Raw genomic sequence first — 17,891 nt, forward strand, 5'->3', positions numbered from 1 at the left:
TGAAGAACCAGAGAGGAAAAGAGAAGAGGAGAAGGGGAGAAGAGAGAGACAAGATGCTGCGTGCCTGAGTTTATACTCTCTGTGGGGCCCCACCTTGGTGTTTCCTGTTCCTGTATAAGAAATGTACCCTGATTGGTTGTCAAACTCCCAGGTGGTCTAGGGTTCTTAGATAACTTTGTAGGTTGTCTCTCAAGCTTGCTTGAGCCTTGCAATGTGGTGAGATTCTGTTGCTAGATGGGTCCTATTGTGTTGCAGGTGATGGTCCATTGACAAAGGTGGGGGGAATAAGTGAACTTGGCTGAGGCCTTAATGGCTCATTGACAAAGATGTGAGGAGGCAGGAAGCTGCTTTATCTTTAAAACAGGTTTCTCCATTTCTCATCCAGGGAAACAAAATACTCTACCCTATTCAATATCCTCCAAAATATTTCATTCTTCTAGGAGAGGGGTAAGTGCTAACTTCCTACAACTCCTATCATTTTCACCTTATAAAAGAGCTGAGAGAGAACTGGCCAGAAGATCAAAGAACTAGTTAATACAGGTAGTACTTGACTTACAACTATAATTGAGCCCAAAATTTCTTAAGTGAGACATTTGTTAAGTGAGTTTTGCCTCATTTTACCACCTTTCTTGCCACAGTTGTTGAGTGAATTACTGCAGTTGATAAGCTAGTAACTTGGTTGTTAAGTGAATCTGACTTCCCCATTGACTTTTGCTTGTCAGAAAGTCACAAAAGAGTATCACATGATCCTAGGGCACAGCAATGGTCATAAGTATGAACCAGTTGCCAAGATCTGAATTTTGATCATGATTATGAAGATTTGCAAAGGTCGTAACTGTGAAAAACGGTCATAAGTCACATTTTTCAGTGACGTTGTAACTTTGAATGGTCACTAAATGAACTTGTAAGTCAAGGACTACCTGTACATGTAAGATAGACTTGCTCTGTCTGGCCCCCTATAACTAGGATAATTTGTGTAAAAAGCTCTGCTTGAATTCTTTCATGCTGAGTGATTTTTGGTCAGTGCCTAGCATACCATTCTTGATTCTTGATCTTTAGATGAAGTGCCATCTAAAATTCAGTTTTATGGATGCTATAGTTTTGGTTGCCTTCGCTAGGAAGAAAACATGTGGAATGAGTCTCTGTTAATTCTGTAACTCTTCAGGAAAAGCTGGTTGAGCTGGGATTAGCAATGTTTCATGATGATTCGCAAAGTATTGCACTGGAGGAATTTCTCCAATTATGTATTTCTCTAAAAGATACTATTTTGAAGATGGTATTATTAATGCAGATGTTATCCAAGTCTATCTGTTTTTTACATCACAATCTTATAAAATTATTCATTTCTGACTTGACAATTGCTATCCATAATAATAATGAAATAATAATTTATACAATATTTTAATCCAGAAAAATTCTACCAATTCCTCTGAAAGCAGTTTTGGGAATTTTGTACCCATAGGTACAAAATACTACCGATTATCTGTTTAGAGATTGTTCTTGTGGAAAAAAAATATGCAGGACTTGGAAGGCTACATATTTTTTTGGAAAACAGTATTAATATGAAGAATTTCCCCTCACATTTTTATTCTTTAAAAAGCCTAGTGAACTTTGAGCAATACTACAGTAGGGGCTTCCTCACATTCTCTGCTGCTTTCTGAAAGAAATCATTCAGCCACATAATATAGCAAAGCTATGTATCCTCTTTGCCTGCCTCTGCTCTATTAAAATAGAATACAGAAAATTTTCCAGAACAAAGAATGACAGAATTGGAAGGAGTTAAATTCTCTGCTCAATGCTGGATTCCAAATAAATGTATCTCCAGATGGCTGTCCAGCAAAATGCCCTATTTTTCAGAAGACATGTCTTCTGGAGATAGCCTTAGTTTTATTCCTAGTCTATCACAGCTATCTTAAATTGTCTCCAGTTCTAATCTCCCAATACAAATCTTACCATGTAACTTTTCTACAATTTGCCTGCTTCGTTGAAAATTACATAATCAGGAACTATGATCTGACCAATAACCACTAGCTACTTTTGGCTGTTGTGTGCATTTCCCTCCCTTCCAGTTACTGGCCACTGCCATCCAAGGTCATTTTGGTTTGGGCTAGAGGAGGCATACAAGCAATCCTTTCTTCCTTAACAACCAATCCTTCAGCAACTATTCAAAAGTTATAACAGCACTGTGTGAATGATAGTCATGACTGGACCTTGAACTTATAGCCGTTGGCAATGCCCTGGTATTGGGCAATGGTAACATGATCAAAAGTTTAACAGTTTGTAGCAACATTGGAAGCTCATGCAACTACTTTACGAGGAGTTATTTACCTCACCAAGATGAAGAAAACCACATCTGCAGAAATTCAATAAAAGAAGCTCTACATAAAAGAAGCTGACATTGTTTTAAAATTAAAATAAATAAACACAATTTTGAATCTTTGGAAAAACATACCAGCTTGAATTTCTTGAGATACAATAAATGGAATCTCTGCCCTTTTAAGAAAGACAAAAGTAGAAATACATCTGGATCATCACTGCAGCTTGTATCTAAAACATTGTCTTTTCTCACCAGTTGTATAGCAAAGCCAAGTTAATTGAAAGAAAATATTGCTGTGAATGCAGATTAGTATGAAAGTTGTTCTTTAAAAGTGTAGTTGATCTGACCTTTGGTCTCAGCATCTGCTATTTGATCTTTGGCAATTTCTTCTTCTTCTTCAGCCATAGCTTGAAAAATGGCAGTCAGGAAAAAAAACAATAATTCACAAAGGGGGCCTTCACTGTCATTTCCTACAAGAGCTTCTTCTAAAACTTCTGTAAATAATAAAATAAAGTTTTAATTTCTCTGCAGCATCCAAGTACAAAAGCTTAAAAGATGCAATTGGATCTAAATCTTAGCTTGAGAAATCTTATTTTATTCTCAAATGTGCAATTTTAGATGTGTAGAATCAGGGGTGAAATCTAAAAAATTTCCCTACTGGTTTTGTGGGCGTGGCTTAATTGGTGGGTGTGGCTTGGTGGTCAAATGACAGGGTGGGCGTGGCCAGTAACAATAAATAATAAAAATAATAAACAAAGTATACAAAACAAAACACTTTACATACACACAACACAACACAACTGACTCACACACAATGTAAAAGTAGCTGCACTTCACCCAAAATGGCCCCTGCAACAAGCAGGAACTTCACACAGCCACAAAAAGCTCAAAAACCAACTTTCACACTTTACACACACACAACACAACACAACTGACTCACGCACACATACAAAATGCCACATACAGCTTTGTGAGATTTTGTGTGTTTGTATAGTTAAGAGTGAAACACTACAGAAACACACCAAATCTCAGAAAGCTGCACAAATATTTTATTTTATTATTTTATTTTATTTATATTTTTTAGATCAGGGGTCTCCAACCTTAGTAAGTTTAAGGTTTGTGGACTTCCAATTCCCAGAGTTCCTCAGCCAGCAAAGCAGGCAGATTAAGTTGCTGACTGAGGAGATGGATTGCAGGCAGGCAGATTCAGTTGCTAGTTGATGCAACTGATGTAAAGCATGGCTTTCCCAGCCGGAAAGGAACAGTAATAAGGTAAGTGCTTCATCGCAGCCCAGAACCTCATAAAAGGAGGTTTTCTACAAGCTTTTCAGCTGAAGAGCTTGTAAAAAACATGTTTTTTAAGGTTCTGGTGATGAGGAACTCAGCTGGGATCACCAGAGGAGCCTTTTAAAACCTTTTTTTTTTACAACCTCTTCGGCTGAAGAGGTTGTTAAAAAATAAAATTTTTAAAGGGTTCTGACGATCTCAGCTGAGCCGCGGGATCCTCAAAGGGTTTTTTTTACTTTTAAAGGATTTTTTCAGCTGAAGAAAAACTGCTTTTAAAAGTAAAAAAAAACAAAACAACCTCTGATGACGGCGAGGCTCAGCAGAAGCAGGGCCAGGGATTTTTGCTAGCGTTCGCCAAACCACCTGCCGCCATGGCTACCGGATTGGGCGAGCCGGTCCGAACTGGGAGCATTTCACCCCTGTGTAGAATCCAACTGGCTAACATGTTCAGGTACATTCCCATATTGAATTGAAAAAGGGCACTTAGGCAAATGAAAGAGAATATACAAATGTTAAGATCTTGCTGGACTGTTAAGTAACATCCATTGAATAAAATGCTGGCGGGGAAAATAATTAGATGTCCCAAACTGGATCAGAGCTATCCTCCCTATTCACTTCAAATTGACCTACTAAATAGAGAAAAAAAGTGTTTCTTGCATGTTTTTATTGTCCTTTTTAGCAAGGAAAGAGAGTTGTTAAGAATCATTGTGTCTAAATCCTTTTTTCTGGGTGGTCGTTAAGTGAGGCCTTCCTGGTGAATATGTGAAGAAGGTCTTGATCTTCCTGGGACCAATGCAAGAGCAGCATAAAAAATGAGGGACAGGTTGTGTTTCACGCCTCACCTCTATTAAGAGAAGGATTTCTCACTTTGGCATAAATGAATTCCTTCACTCCTCTCAAACCAAACTAAGCAATTATTCTCAATGACTATCTGCTGCTCAACAAACGAGCCTATTCAGATTAGGTAAGAAATTGAACTGCTCTGAAGGACATATATGGAGTTCCCCCTAACCAATTCGCTCAGACTGAAGAAGCGATTTGGATAAGCAGCAAAATGTTTCAAGCCAAAAAGACCAGTTGCCATGACTCAACTTCCAGACAACTCTATCTGGACAACAAGAATCTTCATCAACATATCAAATGGCATTTTTGGAGGTGCTATATATTCTGTTCAAAGGAATATTTTTACACGTAATCTGATGTATGCTAAAGAAATATATTTTTCAACTCACATATGAGAATTTGCTTTAAATGTAAGTAAAATTTTGAATCTTTATAAATTATAAATGGCTAGATATCAGAAACACAGAGCATACTTTAACTCAAAACAAAATTCAAGAAAAAAACACTTGCCTAAAGTCACCCCATCAGGAAATTCATCTTGAAGATCAAATAATTCCCCAAATGCATGGAGGAACTCTAAAACCATTACAGCATCACCAAAGATTTCTGGAGGTAGTCTGGTTTTCACTGGAGTTGGAGCTGGAAGTTCCTGTAATACAATGAAATGTCAGCTCTTGTTTTGACAATGCCAGACTGGAAGAGGATATCACAAACTGTCAAGAACATACAACTTATTTATTAAGCTTTTTAAATCCCATCTTTGTTATTTTTATAAATAACTCAAGCTGGTGGATATACCTAAGACTCTTTCTTCTTCCTATTTTCTACACCACAACAACCTGTGGTGGATTGGGTTGAGGATGAATGACTGGCCCAAAATTACCCAGCTGGCTTTCGTGGTTAAGACGGGAGTAAGAACTAGAAGTAATGTTTATACTACAAAAGTTAATGAAGCCTTTAGAAAAGAACTGCTATATATTAAACTTGAGTTCTACAGTATTTATAATGAAATCAAAGTTTAAATTTTTGAATTTTTTTCTCTTATCTACCTTGTGTAATGGAATTAAATGATTCCTTTTTGTCATGAATGACAGTTTTTACTGTACTTCTCCCTTGTTTTGTTGTAGGATCTATCTAGTTTCAGGATTCTAATCTTGTGAGAACTGTTTCCCACAAGAAACTTGAATATTTATTATGTGTTGATCAGGGGTTCCCGACCTTTTCTATATCCCGCACCTGTAGAATGCTTCTTACATATTCTCACACCCCTTACAAAAATAATCATATGCATATAATTTGCATATAATTATGCATATACACTATAATTTTGAAACTTCTAAACCCAAGTTTTCGCACCCCCTGTAATATTATCTAGCACACCCAGGGGTGTGGGTACCCCAGCCAGGGACGAGAGGGCATTTGTGCAACTCTATCTCTTGTGCTAATTGAATTGTTTCTGAATTGAAGGCTCTATTCATAGTCATTCACTCCTTGGCCACCTCCTGGTTGGATTTCTTCAATACACTCTATATTATACACTATATGAAGTTGCTTCTTTCAGCTGTTTCTAACCAGTAAGTTTAGACATTGAGTAAAGTGTCAGTTTCACAACCTCATTTAAATATTTTTTTCAGAGTTTCTTTTTGGAAGGAATGGAGAAATTATAACATTTCAGCAACTGATGAAGAGACATGGGGGATACTCAGACTTCAATGGAAATTAAAGAAGAACATATAGGAGACATCAGAGCAGATGGATTGGGAAGTACTAGTTGGGAAGGTGAATATAAAGAGCAGGTGGATTACAAAAGAATAATCCCAAAAATAAGGGCCCAGAAGAAGAAAAGTGGTAGAGATATTAAGGAAGCAAATAGGAAACTCTACATTTTAATGTAGAGATGGGAAAGCAGCAAATGGGTAGAATGTACTGGGGAAAGCATAAAGGAGCAGACAAACACAATGATATAAAACAACAGGCAAATAAAGTAAAGGGAAAAGTCTACCCTCTACAGTTCTACTGTCACATGTGTATAATACTGTTCCTTATCTCCAAGAGCCATGTCTAACACTTTTCTGCACTCAGATATTCTTCCATCCACCCAGTTTCTGCTGGTTAAGTTATAGGCATTAATCATTATCTTTCCTGGTGAGAAAGCACTTCTGCTTGCAAGGTAACATACTGGATGTATGGAACTACATTGGTCCTTGTTATTAATGACCACTTGTCCAACAACTATTCAAACTAACAACAATGCTGAATGAGTTTTAGTTATGACTGTTCATTAATTACTTTCACTGCAGCATCTCCACGGTCATCTGATTGTCATTTGTGATCATCTTTGACAGATTCCTAAATCAACCAATAGGTAAGCTGACAGGCGGTCACAAGTGGCTATCATATGATGTCTTCACTTAACAACCACAACCGGAAATGCTGAAAGTTCTGTTACAAAGTGATGTGGTCATATGATGTCATAGTTTATGACTGTGTCGCTTAGCAATGGAAATTCCATTGCTACCTGTAAACAAGTTACCTCGCCACACTGTAAATACTCTTATCAAAACTTAGTATAATTTCAACTTTCTCCTTACTTCTTGTAAGGCATGAGTTCAGACCATAAAGAACTATTTACCCTGGTCCTTAGGAAAATGGAAAAAAGAGTAGCTACTACTCCTTGCTTTAATTCTGTTCACCATGGAGTAAAGAAGGAATGCAAACTTTAACAGAAAAGGAAATGTTGCCCTTCTCATGATTAGAATGAAGAGATGGATGTAGTTTCAAAACAGGTACCATGACCTTGCAACTTCTGGCATTCTGTTTAACATGCCAGGTCCAAGCATACTGATTTGGCAGGTCTGAAATTAAACACATAATTAGCATAGGCTGATATATGTTCCAGAACAGTTTTCAGTTTCCCATTTTACATTACCTTAAGATCATCACATTCCATGTCTTCTCTGCGCTTACTCCACTGTTTTAAATGTTCCAGATATTTCTTTTTTTCCTCACGTAGTTTTTCTCTTTCCTTTAATTACATAGAAATTTGATTAGGAAATGGTTTCCTCACTTCACATCCTCACTTCACTTCCTCATTATTTTCATTTTAAATATTAAATCCAAAATTAATATAAAATATTAGAAAAACAGTCTTTACATCTCAAATATTTAGGGTACTATTAAATTTACTGCATATTGTAACATAAATCCTGCTGTTTTTTAATAGAGTGTTCTTTTGTTTTGATGAAGCCCCCTAGAATTTTAGTATTGTATTCACACTGTAGAAATTAACAATTAAAAACTACAAATGAAAATGTTCTTATACAAGTTTTAATTGCCACACAGTAAATCTTAAGTTTCTGATTGAAGTATTAGGCAGACAATCCAAACCCGCCATGGCCATGGGAAAGCCAAAAGTTGGTGGGCTGGAGCGCCCAGTTGGCCACAGGAGGCTAATCTTTGCGCGGCAGCAGATGGAGGCAGAGGCACGGGGTGGAAGGCAGGTGATCCTGATGTGCTGCGTGGGCCACAGGCAAGCCAAGAGATTCAAAGACGAGCCTCCCGTGGCCACCCACCTACTCTGGGCCCAGCGACTTTCAGCTTTTCTACAGCTCTCATGGCACATCTGGATTGCCTACCTTCCCTCTGCACCTCTGCCTGTCTGCTGGTGCCGCTGTGCAGATGAGCCTCCTGTAGCTGCATCACTCTAGCCCAAATTTCAGCTTTCCCATGGCCTGTGTGGGGCATTTGGATCGCGTGCCTCCGTCCCATCTCTGCTGACCACACCCACTCCCTTCACTAGGGCTTATTTTTGGAGTAGGACTTATATTAAGGCACAATTCAGGTATGGGCTTATTTTCAGAGGTGTTATTTTCAGAGAAACATGATAGGTATGAAGTAGCTTGCAAAAGCCTTTTACTCCACAATGACATTTATCTCAAAAAACCCATAGCATTTGTTCTTTCTCCAAGGTGCGAAGCCTTAACAATTCCAATTAGAAAATACCAAATAAAGCTACAAATGTGACTGCCACCACCACTTCAAATCCACAGTTAATAAAAATGTCATGCCTTTTCTTTTTCTATTTTCAGTCGCTCCTTCTCTTCTTTTTTCTTTAGTCTTTCTTCCTCCACAAGCTTCTTTAATTCTTCTTTTCTTTTTTCTTTGTCTTGTTTCTCTTTTCTCTTGAATTTCATAGCATTTGCTTTCTCCCTTTTTAATTTTTCTATGTCAAAATATATACTGGTGAATTAGAATTAGAGCTACGTTTTATAGATACATCAAGATAAGCTATTGAACAAAAAGTATTTTATAATTTTTTAAATCAGCAAATTGGGCATTAAATTAATACAAATGGTAAAAGGCAAAATTCTCACAGGTTCAGCAAAAGCAATTTTCTTTCAATGAGAAAAATTAGCAAAAAATGCTGGATGTTTAACCTAAAAGTATATGCTCCCAGCAGAGATACCCAAAGCATGAAGATCAACTGACTAAAAGCCGAAGGCACCTATATCGGGCAGCAGTCATATAGGAAAATGCTAGAGGCAGAAGTTCACTTTAGTGGACAGATAATGGACCCATCAGATTAGATGTAACAAGAAAAAAAGTTTTGAAACTTCTAGTTGCTGATATTCACATGAAGTAAAAGAAAATCCAAAGATGAAAAAAATAAAATTACAAGGGAACATGGATTATAAAAACATGGAAAGCTCAATGCAATGCAAAATGAATCGACTATACAATGACATCTTGGGCATCAGCAAATTCTGATAGAATGGAATTGGATGCTTTCAGTCAGAAGGTATACTATTTGCAGTTCAGGACATAAGGGACAAAGGAGGAATGGCACTGCTTTCATAGTTAGGAAGGCAATAGTAAGAATAGTACTTGGCTACAATGTAATCAATGACCAAACAGAACATCAATTAGATTTCAGGAACAACCCTTTAACACAGGGATACCCAACCTCCAGGCCAAAGCCCACTACCAGGCCATGCCCATTCAGAACTGGGCTGTGGAAGCAGCGAGGAAGCGCACGTGTGCAGCTCCACTTGCATGCATAGCGGGCAGGCGGGCAGGCAAGCACATGTAGCTCCATTTGTGCAAGCAGCAGGTGTGTATGCATGCCTGCTGCTCACAAGGAACCATCCCTCTGCTCCGCAAAGCTTGGAGACCGCTGCTTTAACATGACAATTATTTCAAGTTTATGCTCCAACCACTCAAGTAGGAAAAAGATTTTGATCAAGTTCAGTATGAACTCAACTGAACACGGAAGCAAAATGTGTTGCTTGTAGTTGGAGACAGAATGCCAAAGTTTGAAATATTTATGAGGAAAATGCAGTTAGACTGTATGGCCAGAATATGGAAATGAAGCAGGAAAATGACATCAATTTCTGCCAATCCAATTATTTTTCGATTGTTAAAAGTCTTAAAAAATCAAGAGTGACACAGATATAGCATATTAAGCTGTAAATCACCCAGAGTCACTCCCTAAGTAAGATTGCCGATATCTAAATTTGATAAATAAATTATAGATGGACATCACCAGATGCATATATGTAAATCAAACTGACTATTGGTACAAGGAGGTAGAAGAAATCAGTTATAATAGCAAAGAGGTGGTGAAGGGTTAATTGTAGAACAGATCATAAATTTCTCCTTTGCGTGTTCAAAGTTAAGCTAAACTGTAAAAAGAAAACCAAGCACATTCTGTGATACGATCTTAATCATATACTACTATTCTGAAGAAGAAAACAGCACATTCTGTGATATGAACTTAATCATATACTACTATTCTGAAGAAGAAAACAGGAATTGTATTGAAGTCCTGAATCTTATTCAATGGGATCCAGAAGAACTATGAAAGAAATTTAAATACGTTGTTAAGGGTTAACGTAAAAAGAGATTGCCAAAGATTAAGAAAGAACATTGGATATCAGAACAAAAAATTCAGGGAGTTCTTACAAGAAACAAAAAGTGATATTGCAGTACCTCTAAAGACACTAAAGATGAAAAGAGACACACAAAAAAACAAGAAAATTCAGAAGGAGATTCCAATTTTGAACTGCTGAATGCTAAATGTCGACTCGGGAGTTCATGGCCTCCATGACGGCCTTGGACCTGAAGCAAGTAGTGGATGGCCCTATGCACATCGGGGGAGGCACACTGGATTTGATTTTCATCTCTGGACAGTGGATGAGTGATCTGGTTTTGGGAGATGTAGTCATTGAGCCGTTGTCATGGTCAGATCACTCTCTCCTCCGCCTGGACTTTCAGACCGCCACTCACCACCGCAAGGAGACGGGACCAATACGGTGGTTCCGTCCCAGGCGCCTGATGGACCCACAGAGGTTCCTGATGGAGCTTGGGCCATTCCCTGAGGATCTTGCCCACGACACGGCTGAAGAACTAGTCGCGGCTTGGGAACTGGCCGTGGCTCTTGACCGTGTCGTGCCTTTGCAGCCTCTGACCCGGCGTAGGTCTCAACCAGCTCCTTGGTTCTCTGAGGAGCTGAGGGAGATGAAACGCCGGAGAAGACGCCTAGAGAGTGCCTGGAGATCTAGCCGTTCAGAAGCTGATCGGACACTAGTTAGGTCCTTTAGTAGGACCTACCTAGTGGCACTGAGGGAAGCGAGGCGTTTTTACGTCTCCTCCCTCATTGCGTCGGCAGATAACCGCCCGGCCGCCCTGTTTCGGGTGACCCGCTCCCTTCTTCAACAGAGGATGCGGGATGACCCATTGCAGGGACGTGCCGAGGAGTTTAGTGGTTATCTATACGATAAAATCGCTCAGCTTCGGGATGGTTTGGATCAAAGTTGGGTGGATCCAGGTGAGATGTCGGAGACACGTCTTGTTGAGACTGTTTGGGATGGATTTGATCCTGTGGCTCCCGAGGACATGGACAGGTTACTGGGGAAGTTGAATGCCACCACATGTTTACTGGACCCGTGCCCCTCCTGGTTGGTGCTGGCCACACAGGAAGTTACACGAGGCTGGCTCCGGAGGATTATAAATGCTTCATTGTTGGAGGGGGTCGTCCCTACCGCCTTGAAAGAGGCGGTAGTGAGACCCCTCCTCAAGAAGCCTTCCCTGGACCCGACTGTTTTAGGTAATTATCGTCCGGTCTCCAACCTTCGCTTTGTGGCGAAGGTTGTAGAGAGTGTGGTGGCATATCAACTTCCCCGGTACCTGGATGAAACTGGCTATCTAGACCCGTTCCAGTCCGGCTTTCGACCCGGATATAGCACGGAGACGGCTTTGGTCGCGTTGGTTGATGATCTCTGGAGGGCCAGGGATAGGGGTTATTCCTCTGCCCTGGTCCTATTAGACCTCTCAACGGCTTTTGATACCATCGACCATGGTAACCTGCTGCACCGATTGGAGGGAGTGGGAGTGGGAGGCACCATTTATCGGTGGTTCTCCTCCTATCTCTCCGATCGGTCGCAAATGGTATTGGCAGGGGGGCAGAGGTCGGCCCCGAGGCACCTCACTTGTGAGGTGCCACAGGGGTCGATTCTCTCGCCCCTCCTGTTCAACATCTATATGAAGCCACTGGGTGAGATCATCAGTGGCTTTGGGGTGAGGTACCATCTGTACGCGGATGACACTCAGCTGTACTTTTCCACCCCGGGCCACCCCAACGAAGCTATCGAAGTGCTGTCCCGGTGTCTGGAAGCCGTACGGGTCTGGATGGGGAGAAACAGGCTCAAGCTCAATCCCTCCAAGACGGAGTGGCTGTGGATGCCGGCACCCCGGTACAGTCAGCTGCACCCACAGCTGACTGTTGGGGGCGAGTTATTGGCCCCGATGGAAAGGGTGCGCAATTTGGGCGTTCTCCTGGATGGCTGTCTTTTGAAGATCATTTGACGGCCGTCTCCAGGAGAGCTTTTTACCAGGTTCGCCTGGTCCGCCAGTTGCGCCCCTTCCTAGACCGGGATGCCTTATGCACGGTCACTCATGCGCTCGTGACATCTCACTTGGATTACTGCAACGCTCTCTACATGGGGCTCCCCTTGAAGGGCATCCGGAGGCTGCAGTTGGTTCAGAATGCAGCTGCGCGGGTGATAGAGGGAGCCCCTCGTGGCTCCCATGTTACACCAATCCTGCGTAGACTACACTGGCTACCTGTGGCCTTTCGGGTGCGCTTCAAGGTTTTGGTTACTATCTTTAAAGCGCTCCATGGCATAGGGCCGGGTTATTTACGGGACCACCTACTGCCACCGATTGCCTCCCACGACCCGTACGCTCTCACAGAGAGGGACTCCTTAGGGTGCCGTCCGCCAGGCAGTGCCGACTGGCGACACCCAGAGGAAGGGCTTTCTCTGTGGGGGCTCCCACCCTCTGGAACGAGTTTCCCCCAGAGCTGCGCCAACTTCCCGACCTCCGAACCTTCCGCCGCGAGTTTAAGACACATCTATTTATTTGCGCAGGGCTAGCCTAGGGTTTTTAGTTTTAAATTTAGTTTTAATGGGGTTTTATACTATTTTAGTGATATTTTAATTTCGGCCTAATTAATAAGTTTTTTAATTGTTGTTTTTATTTGTATTATTCTTATGTTTTTATTTGGCTGTACACCGTCGTGAGTCCTTCGGGAGATAGGGTGGTATAAAAATTCGAATAAATAAAATAAATAAAATAAATAAATAAATAAATAATTGGTTGAAAGTTAAAGAACAGATAGTAACTAATTCCAAGATGATCAAACAAAGATGGAAGAAGTATAATGAAATTCTAGGCAACAGAGATATCAACATCCAAGATATTTTCAAAGATAGCAATAGCACTTAGATTTATATACTGCTCCACAGTGTTTTACAGCCCTCTCTAAGCAATTTACAGAGTCAGCCTATTACCCCCCAACAATCTGGGTCCTCACTTTACTAACCTCAGAAGGATGGAAGGCTGAGTCAACTTTGAGCCAGTGAAATTCGAACTGCCGGCAATCAGCAGTCAGCAGAATTAGCCTGCAATACTACACTCTAACTACTTCACCAGGATGGCTCGTATTCCTTGTTTAAAACAATCTCTAGTGCAGGGGTGTCAAACTTGATTTCATTGAGGGCTGCATCAGGGTTGTGTTTGATCTCGGGGTGCGATGTGTGTGTGGCCAGTGTGGGCGTGGCCAGCTTGACGTCACTCTTGTCGGGGCACCTGTAGTGGCCCAAGTGGTCTGCTAGTGAGAACCAGCTCCCGAGCTCTGTTTTCAGCTGGGGCAGCCTCCTGCAATCCTCTGCCAGCGAAAACAGAGCTCGGGAGGGCCGCACACGGTCCTCCCAAACTCTGTTTTCGCTAGCAGAGACACCGCGGGCCGGTCTTTTGCTGTTTCCAGGGCGGCCCTGTGGGCCAGATCTAAGCACCCCGTGGGCCTTGAGTTTGACACCCCCGCTCTAGTGGGAGAAGATGAAATTAGAGAATTCCACTTGTTATCAAGTTGAAAGGCTATAGGAGCTAGATTTTGCTTTACAGGTACTCCTTGCTTAACAATCATTTGGTCAGTGAAGCTACAACAATGCTGAACAAAGGGACCTACAACAGCTCTTCAAAGTTCTAGCCGTTGCAGCACTGTTGTCATATGAATGAACAATTACAATCACTGGTTGAACTTACCGCTGGTTCTCATATGTTCTTTTTCTTTTTGGAGTTTTACTCTTTCTTTTGCTGTGTTGCTTAGATTTCTAGGACTAAAGTGTTCTTCAGCATCTTTGTCCTCCTAAGAACAAAACTAAACTTCATAAAGTAGAAAAATATTCAAAATCTGAGTATTTCAAACACTTTACAAGGGAAGACTTCTATTTTTAACCAAAATGAAATGATTTGCAAAGTCAAAGGGATTTTTTGAGAAATGACAGCAAGAAATGACTGTCCCGCTTTCTGTTTGTTTATTTTCCAACTTTATTATTTTTACAAATAACTTAAGGCAGCAAACATATCCAACATATCTTCTTCCTCCTATCTTCATAACAACCCTGTGACAGGAGTTGGGCTGAGAAAGAGTGACTGGCTCAAGGTCATCCAGTTGTCTTTTCATGGCTAAGGTGAGATCAGAACTCATGGTCTCTCACTTTCTGGCCTAGTGCCTTAACCACTAGACTAAACTGGCTCTATATGAAAATATGAATACTAATTGGTTCTCCATTTGTTCTGCCTATATCTGTTAAACCTAGGTGCAACACCTCAACTATCTACAAGCATAGCCCCTCCTTCTTCTCAGTTTCAAAGATCAAATGAAAAAATATTAATGCAAATTTAAAATCGTATAAAAATAGATGGCACACTTTATTAAAGAACCTCAACATGAACAATAAAATATAGTTGGATAACCAACAAATCTAAAATATACTATGGATTATATATTTTAATATATTCTTAAAAGCTTAAAATACTATAAGACATTTCATATCCAATTTCTAATCACATGTGTCTCTATTAAATCTTTAAAATATTTGGTTACACAACTGGAATCAATAGGAGTAAGGGAAAAAGTGTACAGATTATCAACACATTAAGAAAACATTGTAAATTATATGTAGATTATATGTCAAATTAAAATGTAAACTCTAAAATTAAACTTTGGATTTGGCACAGTTCCATATGCAAATGTAATATAAAAATGATTTCTAAAAAGAACTGAATTCTGCATCAGATTTACTTTTCATATTTAAAAAAGGTTTTTTAGACAGAAGCTTAGTCCCAGAATTTGCTTAGCCATTCTACCACATGGGATTAAAGATCTTTTCCAATGAAGAGCATATAAAATCCATGCAGCTGTTAACATAGGCCATTTCAGTTTATTTTGAATAAAATATATATAGTTTAATGAAATTTAATAAAAATATCTCAAAATGGAATAGAATTTTCACATTTTATTTTTCAGTATTTTTGAACTTTGCAATGTTACCACCACAAATGGAAGAAGGATCCAATCTGTCCATTACATTTCCAGCATATCATGGAAAAGGAATTACTCATTTTAGCAATCAAGACTGGAGTAGCCTACCAGCAATAGAACATCTTGTACCAATTGTGTTTTAAGTATAAATAAACACAAAATCAGCAAGGAATTGTACATATGAAAAGCAGATAAATTTGGTGGTATAGGACATTCCCTAACCTAATACATTCCAGCCGTGTTTCAATAAAGCCTCTACATAAATCTCTCATGACCGTCATGCATAGTGACTGAAATTAATAGGAGTTGTAATCAAATATATTTTAAGGGGACTAGGTTGGAAATGGCTGGAATAGAATGAAATTTGTAGGAAAGTTAATAGATATTAATTGTATGTATTTATTTGATTACTTTTGAGGAGATTTTAATGTAGATTTGAGGATGACCATATAAATAAATTATACTTCCAGCATCCCTTTATAAGCCTGTCAAATGCTGAATGGATTACAGACTGCTTGCTGATAGATGAATAGTTGCAGAAGGTTATTGTCTGACTTACATGATCATCAGATGTCAGCTTTGAAGATCTTTTTTGTTTATTTGAAGAACTGAACATAAAGATGGGTGGATTATCAGGAAAAAGAGAGAAAAAAGTCTGTTCTGCTATCTTGTATTTTGCAATTGATATTGCCTTGGGAAAGAAATGTGAGGAAACGAGTCAACAGCTATATTATGTACAAGTGATAAATCAGTGAGTGTTTTAGGACTAGAAATAAACTTTTTTTTCCTAGTTCACACCACTGGAATGAAGTGCCTACAACAAATAAGAGAATCACAGCTATTCTGAAGAATCTAGAAGGGAGAACAAACATTGCTTGGCTATTCCAAATAGTCTTTATTTGTATGAACAAATAAGGTTAAACTACCCTTTCTTCAGAGGTCAAATAGAAATATCAATTACAGCTGGTCCTTGACTTATGACATGCATTTAACAATCATTTTAAGTCACAATGGCTCGAGAAAAGGTGCTTAACTACCCATAAAGCACTTCCAGCCATCATAAAATGTTGTGCTGCATGTGCCCCATGGTGACATGACCACATTTTGGGTGCTTGGCACCATACTTGCATTTATGACTGATAGTGGCATCTGGTAGACACATCATTATATTTGCCTTCAGTTTCCAGCAAAAAATGCCTATTTGGGGGAATTGATTTGCTTAAAAACTGTGATTCACTTAAGAATTGCATGATTTGAACTTATTATCATGGGATTTACTTAACAACCATTGAAAAAGTAGACAAAAAATTGAGTCTGATAACATGGGTGCCTTGACATACAACTGCAATAAAGGACTAAAATTACAGTCCCTATTGTGGTTGTAAGTCAAGGACTAGCTATATTTGTAACAGCAATAAAATTTCTTCCCTCTTTTTTATTTTTCTATAGCATTGACCAACAACTTTTTAAAGTAGAATTCATGTGATATCATGCCCAAATATATTACAAAAAAAATTATATAGATCAACATGTAAAAAATCTCATAGTTAACTCAGAACAGAATTCCTATGAGATTTGGATACCTCGCAAGATTTTGGTCACTTTTTAAAAACATTATTTTTTGTTTGATTGATTGATTACCTTTTGAAAGGATAATATATGCCAATGTTTCAAATCTATACTGTAAATTATAAAATCCAATATGTATAGCATTAAAAACACTAGATATGAATCATTCTTCATCTACCAAAGTAATTTTTTTTACTACGCATTCTCATTTATTATTGCTAACAATCTGTTGTAGCAAAGACACAGAGAAATAATGCTTTATCTCAGGCAATGTTAAAATCTTTATGAGTGTATTTGATAATCTTAAAATATTAAATAAACTGTGTCATATAAAAATAAAAATAATTATAATATACCAAGATTCATGGACAAAAGTAAAACTGCACAGAGTTTATCAACTTCACAGATAGTTGATAAAGGACAGTCTTTATTGTAATGTCGCAAATAAAGTCTATTAAGAACTAAATACTTTCTAACAAACAAATATCATTTTAAGGACAATACAAGATCATTCTTTTATTAAAATTGACTAATTTAATTTAGGCAAACATATTCAAAATACTGACATTTGTTCCATTTGAGATACATTCATTGTAATTATATGAAGCATATATTTTTATTCATCATCTTAAGATTCAATTGCTTTGATTACCTTAATTTTAACAATGCCATCATGTGATTCACAGTGTTGCTTTAAAAAAAGCTTTAGTCTGTCATAAGAAAAAATATGTCTTCTTCGGCTGTGGGGAAAAAAAGAATTGTTAAGTCTTACCATTAACAACGAAATTAATATACAAAAAATAGTTTAAATAACTTCTGACAATTTTAATTTATAAAAAAATAAAATAAGCACCCGTGAGGTTTTTAACAAAAATATTCAGAACTTTTGTTCTTTTTTCAATAAATTGCAATCATAGAATAGCAATACTGTCCATGAATTCTATGTCTTTCAAATCAGTGTATGTATTCTAAATTTTAAGGGCCTATCAC

The 17,891-nt window shown here is 38.8% G+C and overlaps 1 protein-coding gene across 2 annotated transcripts in view; it reads right to left on the reverse strand.

The window, feature by feature from the left end:
* Positions 1–17,891, reverse strand: part of BAZ1A (bromodomain adjacent to zinc finger domain 1A) — a 57,160-nt gene that overhangs the window by 25,321 nt on the left and 13,948 nt on the right. For both annotated transcript variants that reach the window (XM_058162252.1, XM_058162251.1), the window contains exons 6-12: positions 17,554–17,641; positions 15,892–16,023; positions 14,051–14,153; positions 8,515–8,669; positions 7,377–7,472; positions 4,958–5,096; positions 2,665–2,811 (exon numbers count right to left, since the gene is read on the reverse strand). In XM_058162252.1, the coding sequence (XP_058018235.1) occupies positions 2,665–2,811; positions 4,958–5,096; positions 7,377–7,472; positions 8,515–8,669; positions 14,051–14,153; positions 15,892–16,023; positions 17,554–17,641 (860 nt within the window). The remainder of the gene's footprint in view (positions 1–2,664; positions 2,812–4,957; positions 5,097–7,376; positions 7,473–8,514; positions 8,670–14,050; positions 14,154–15,891; positions 16,024–17,553; positions 17,642–17,891) is intronic.

This window comes from Ahaetulla prasina, chromosome 1, assembly GCF_028640845.1.
Source record: "Ahaetulla prasina isolate Xishuangbanna chromosome 1, ASM2864084v1, whole genome shotgun sequence".
NCBI classification, from domain to species: domain Eukaryota; kingdom Metazoa; phylum Chordata; class Lepidosauria; order Squamata; family Colubridae; genus Ahaetulla; species Ahaetulla prasina.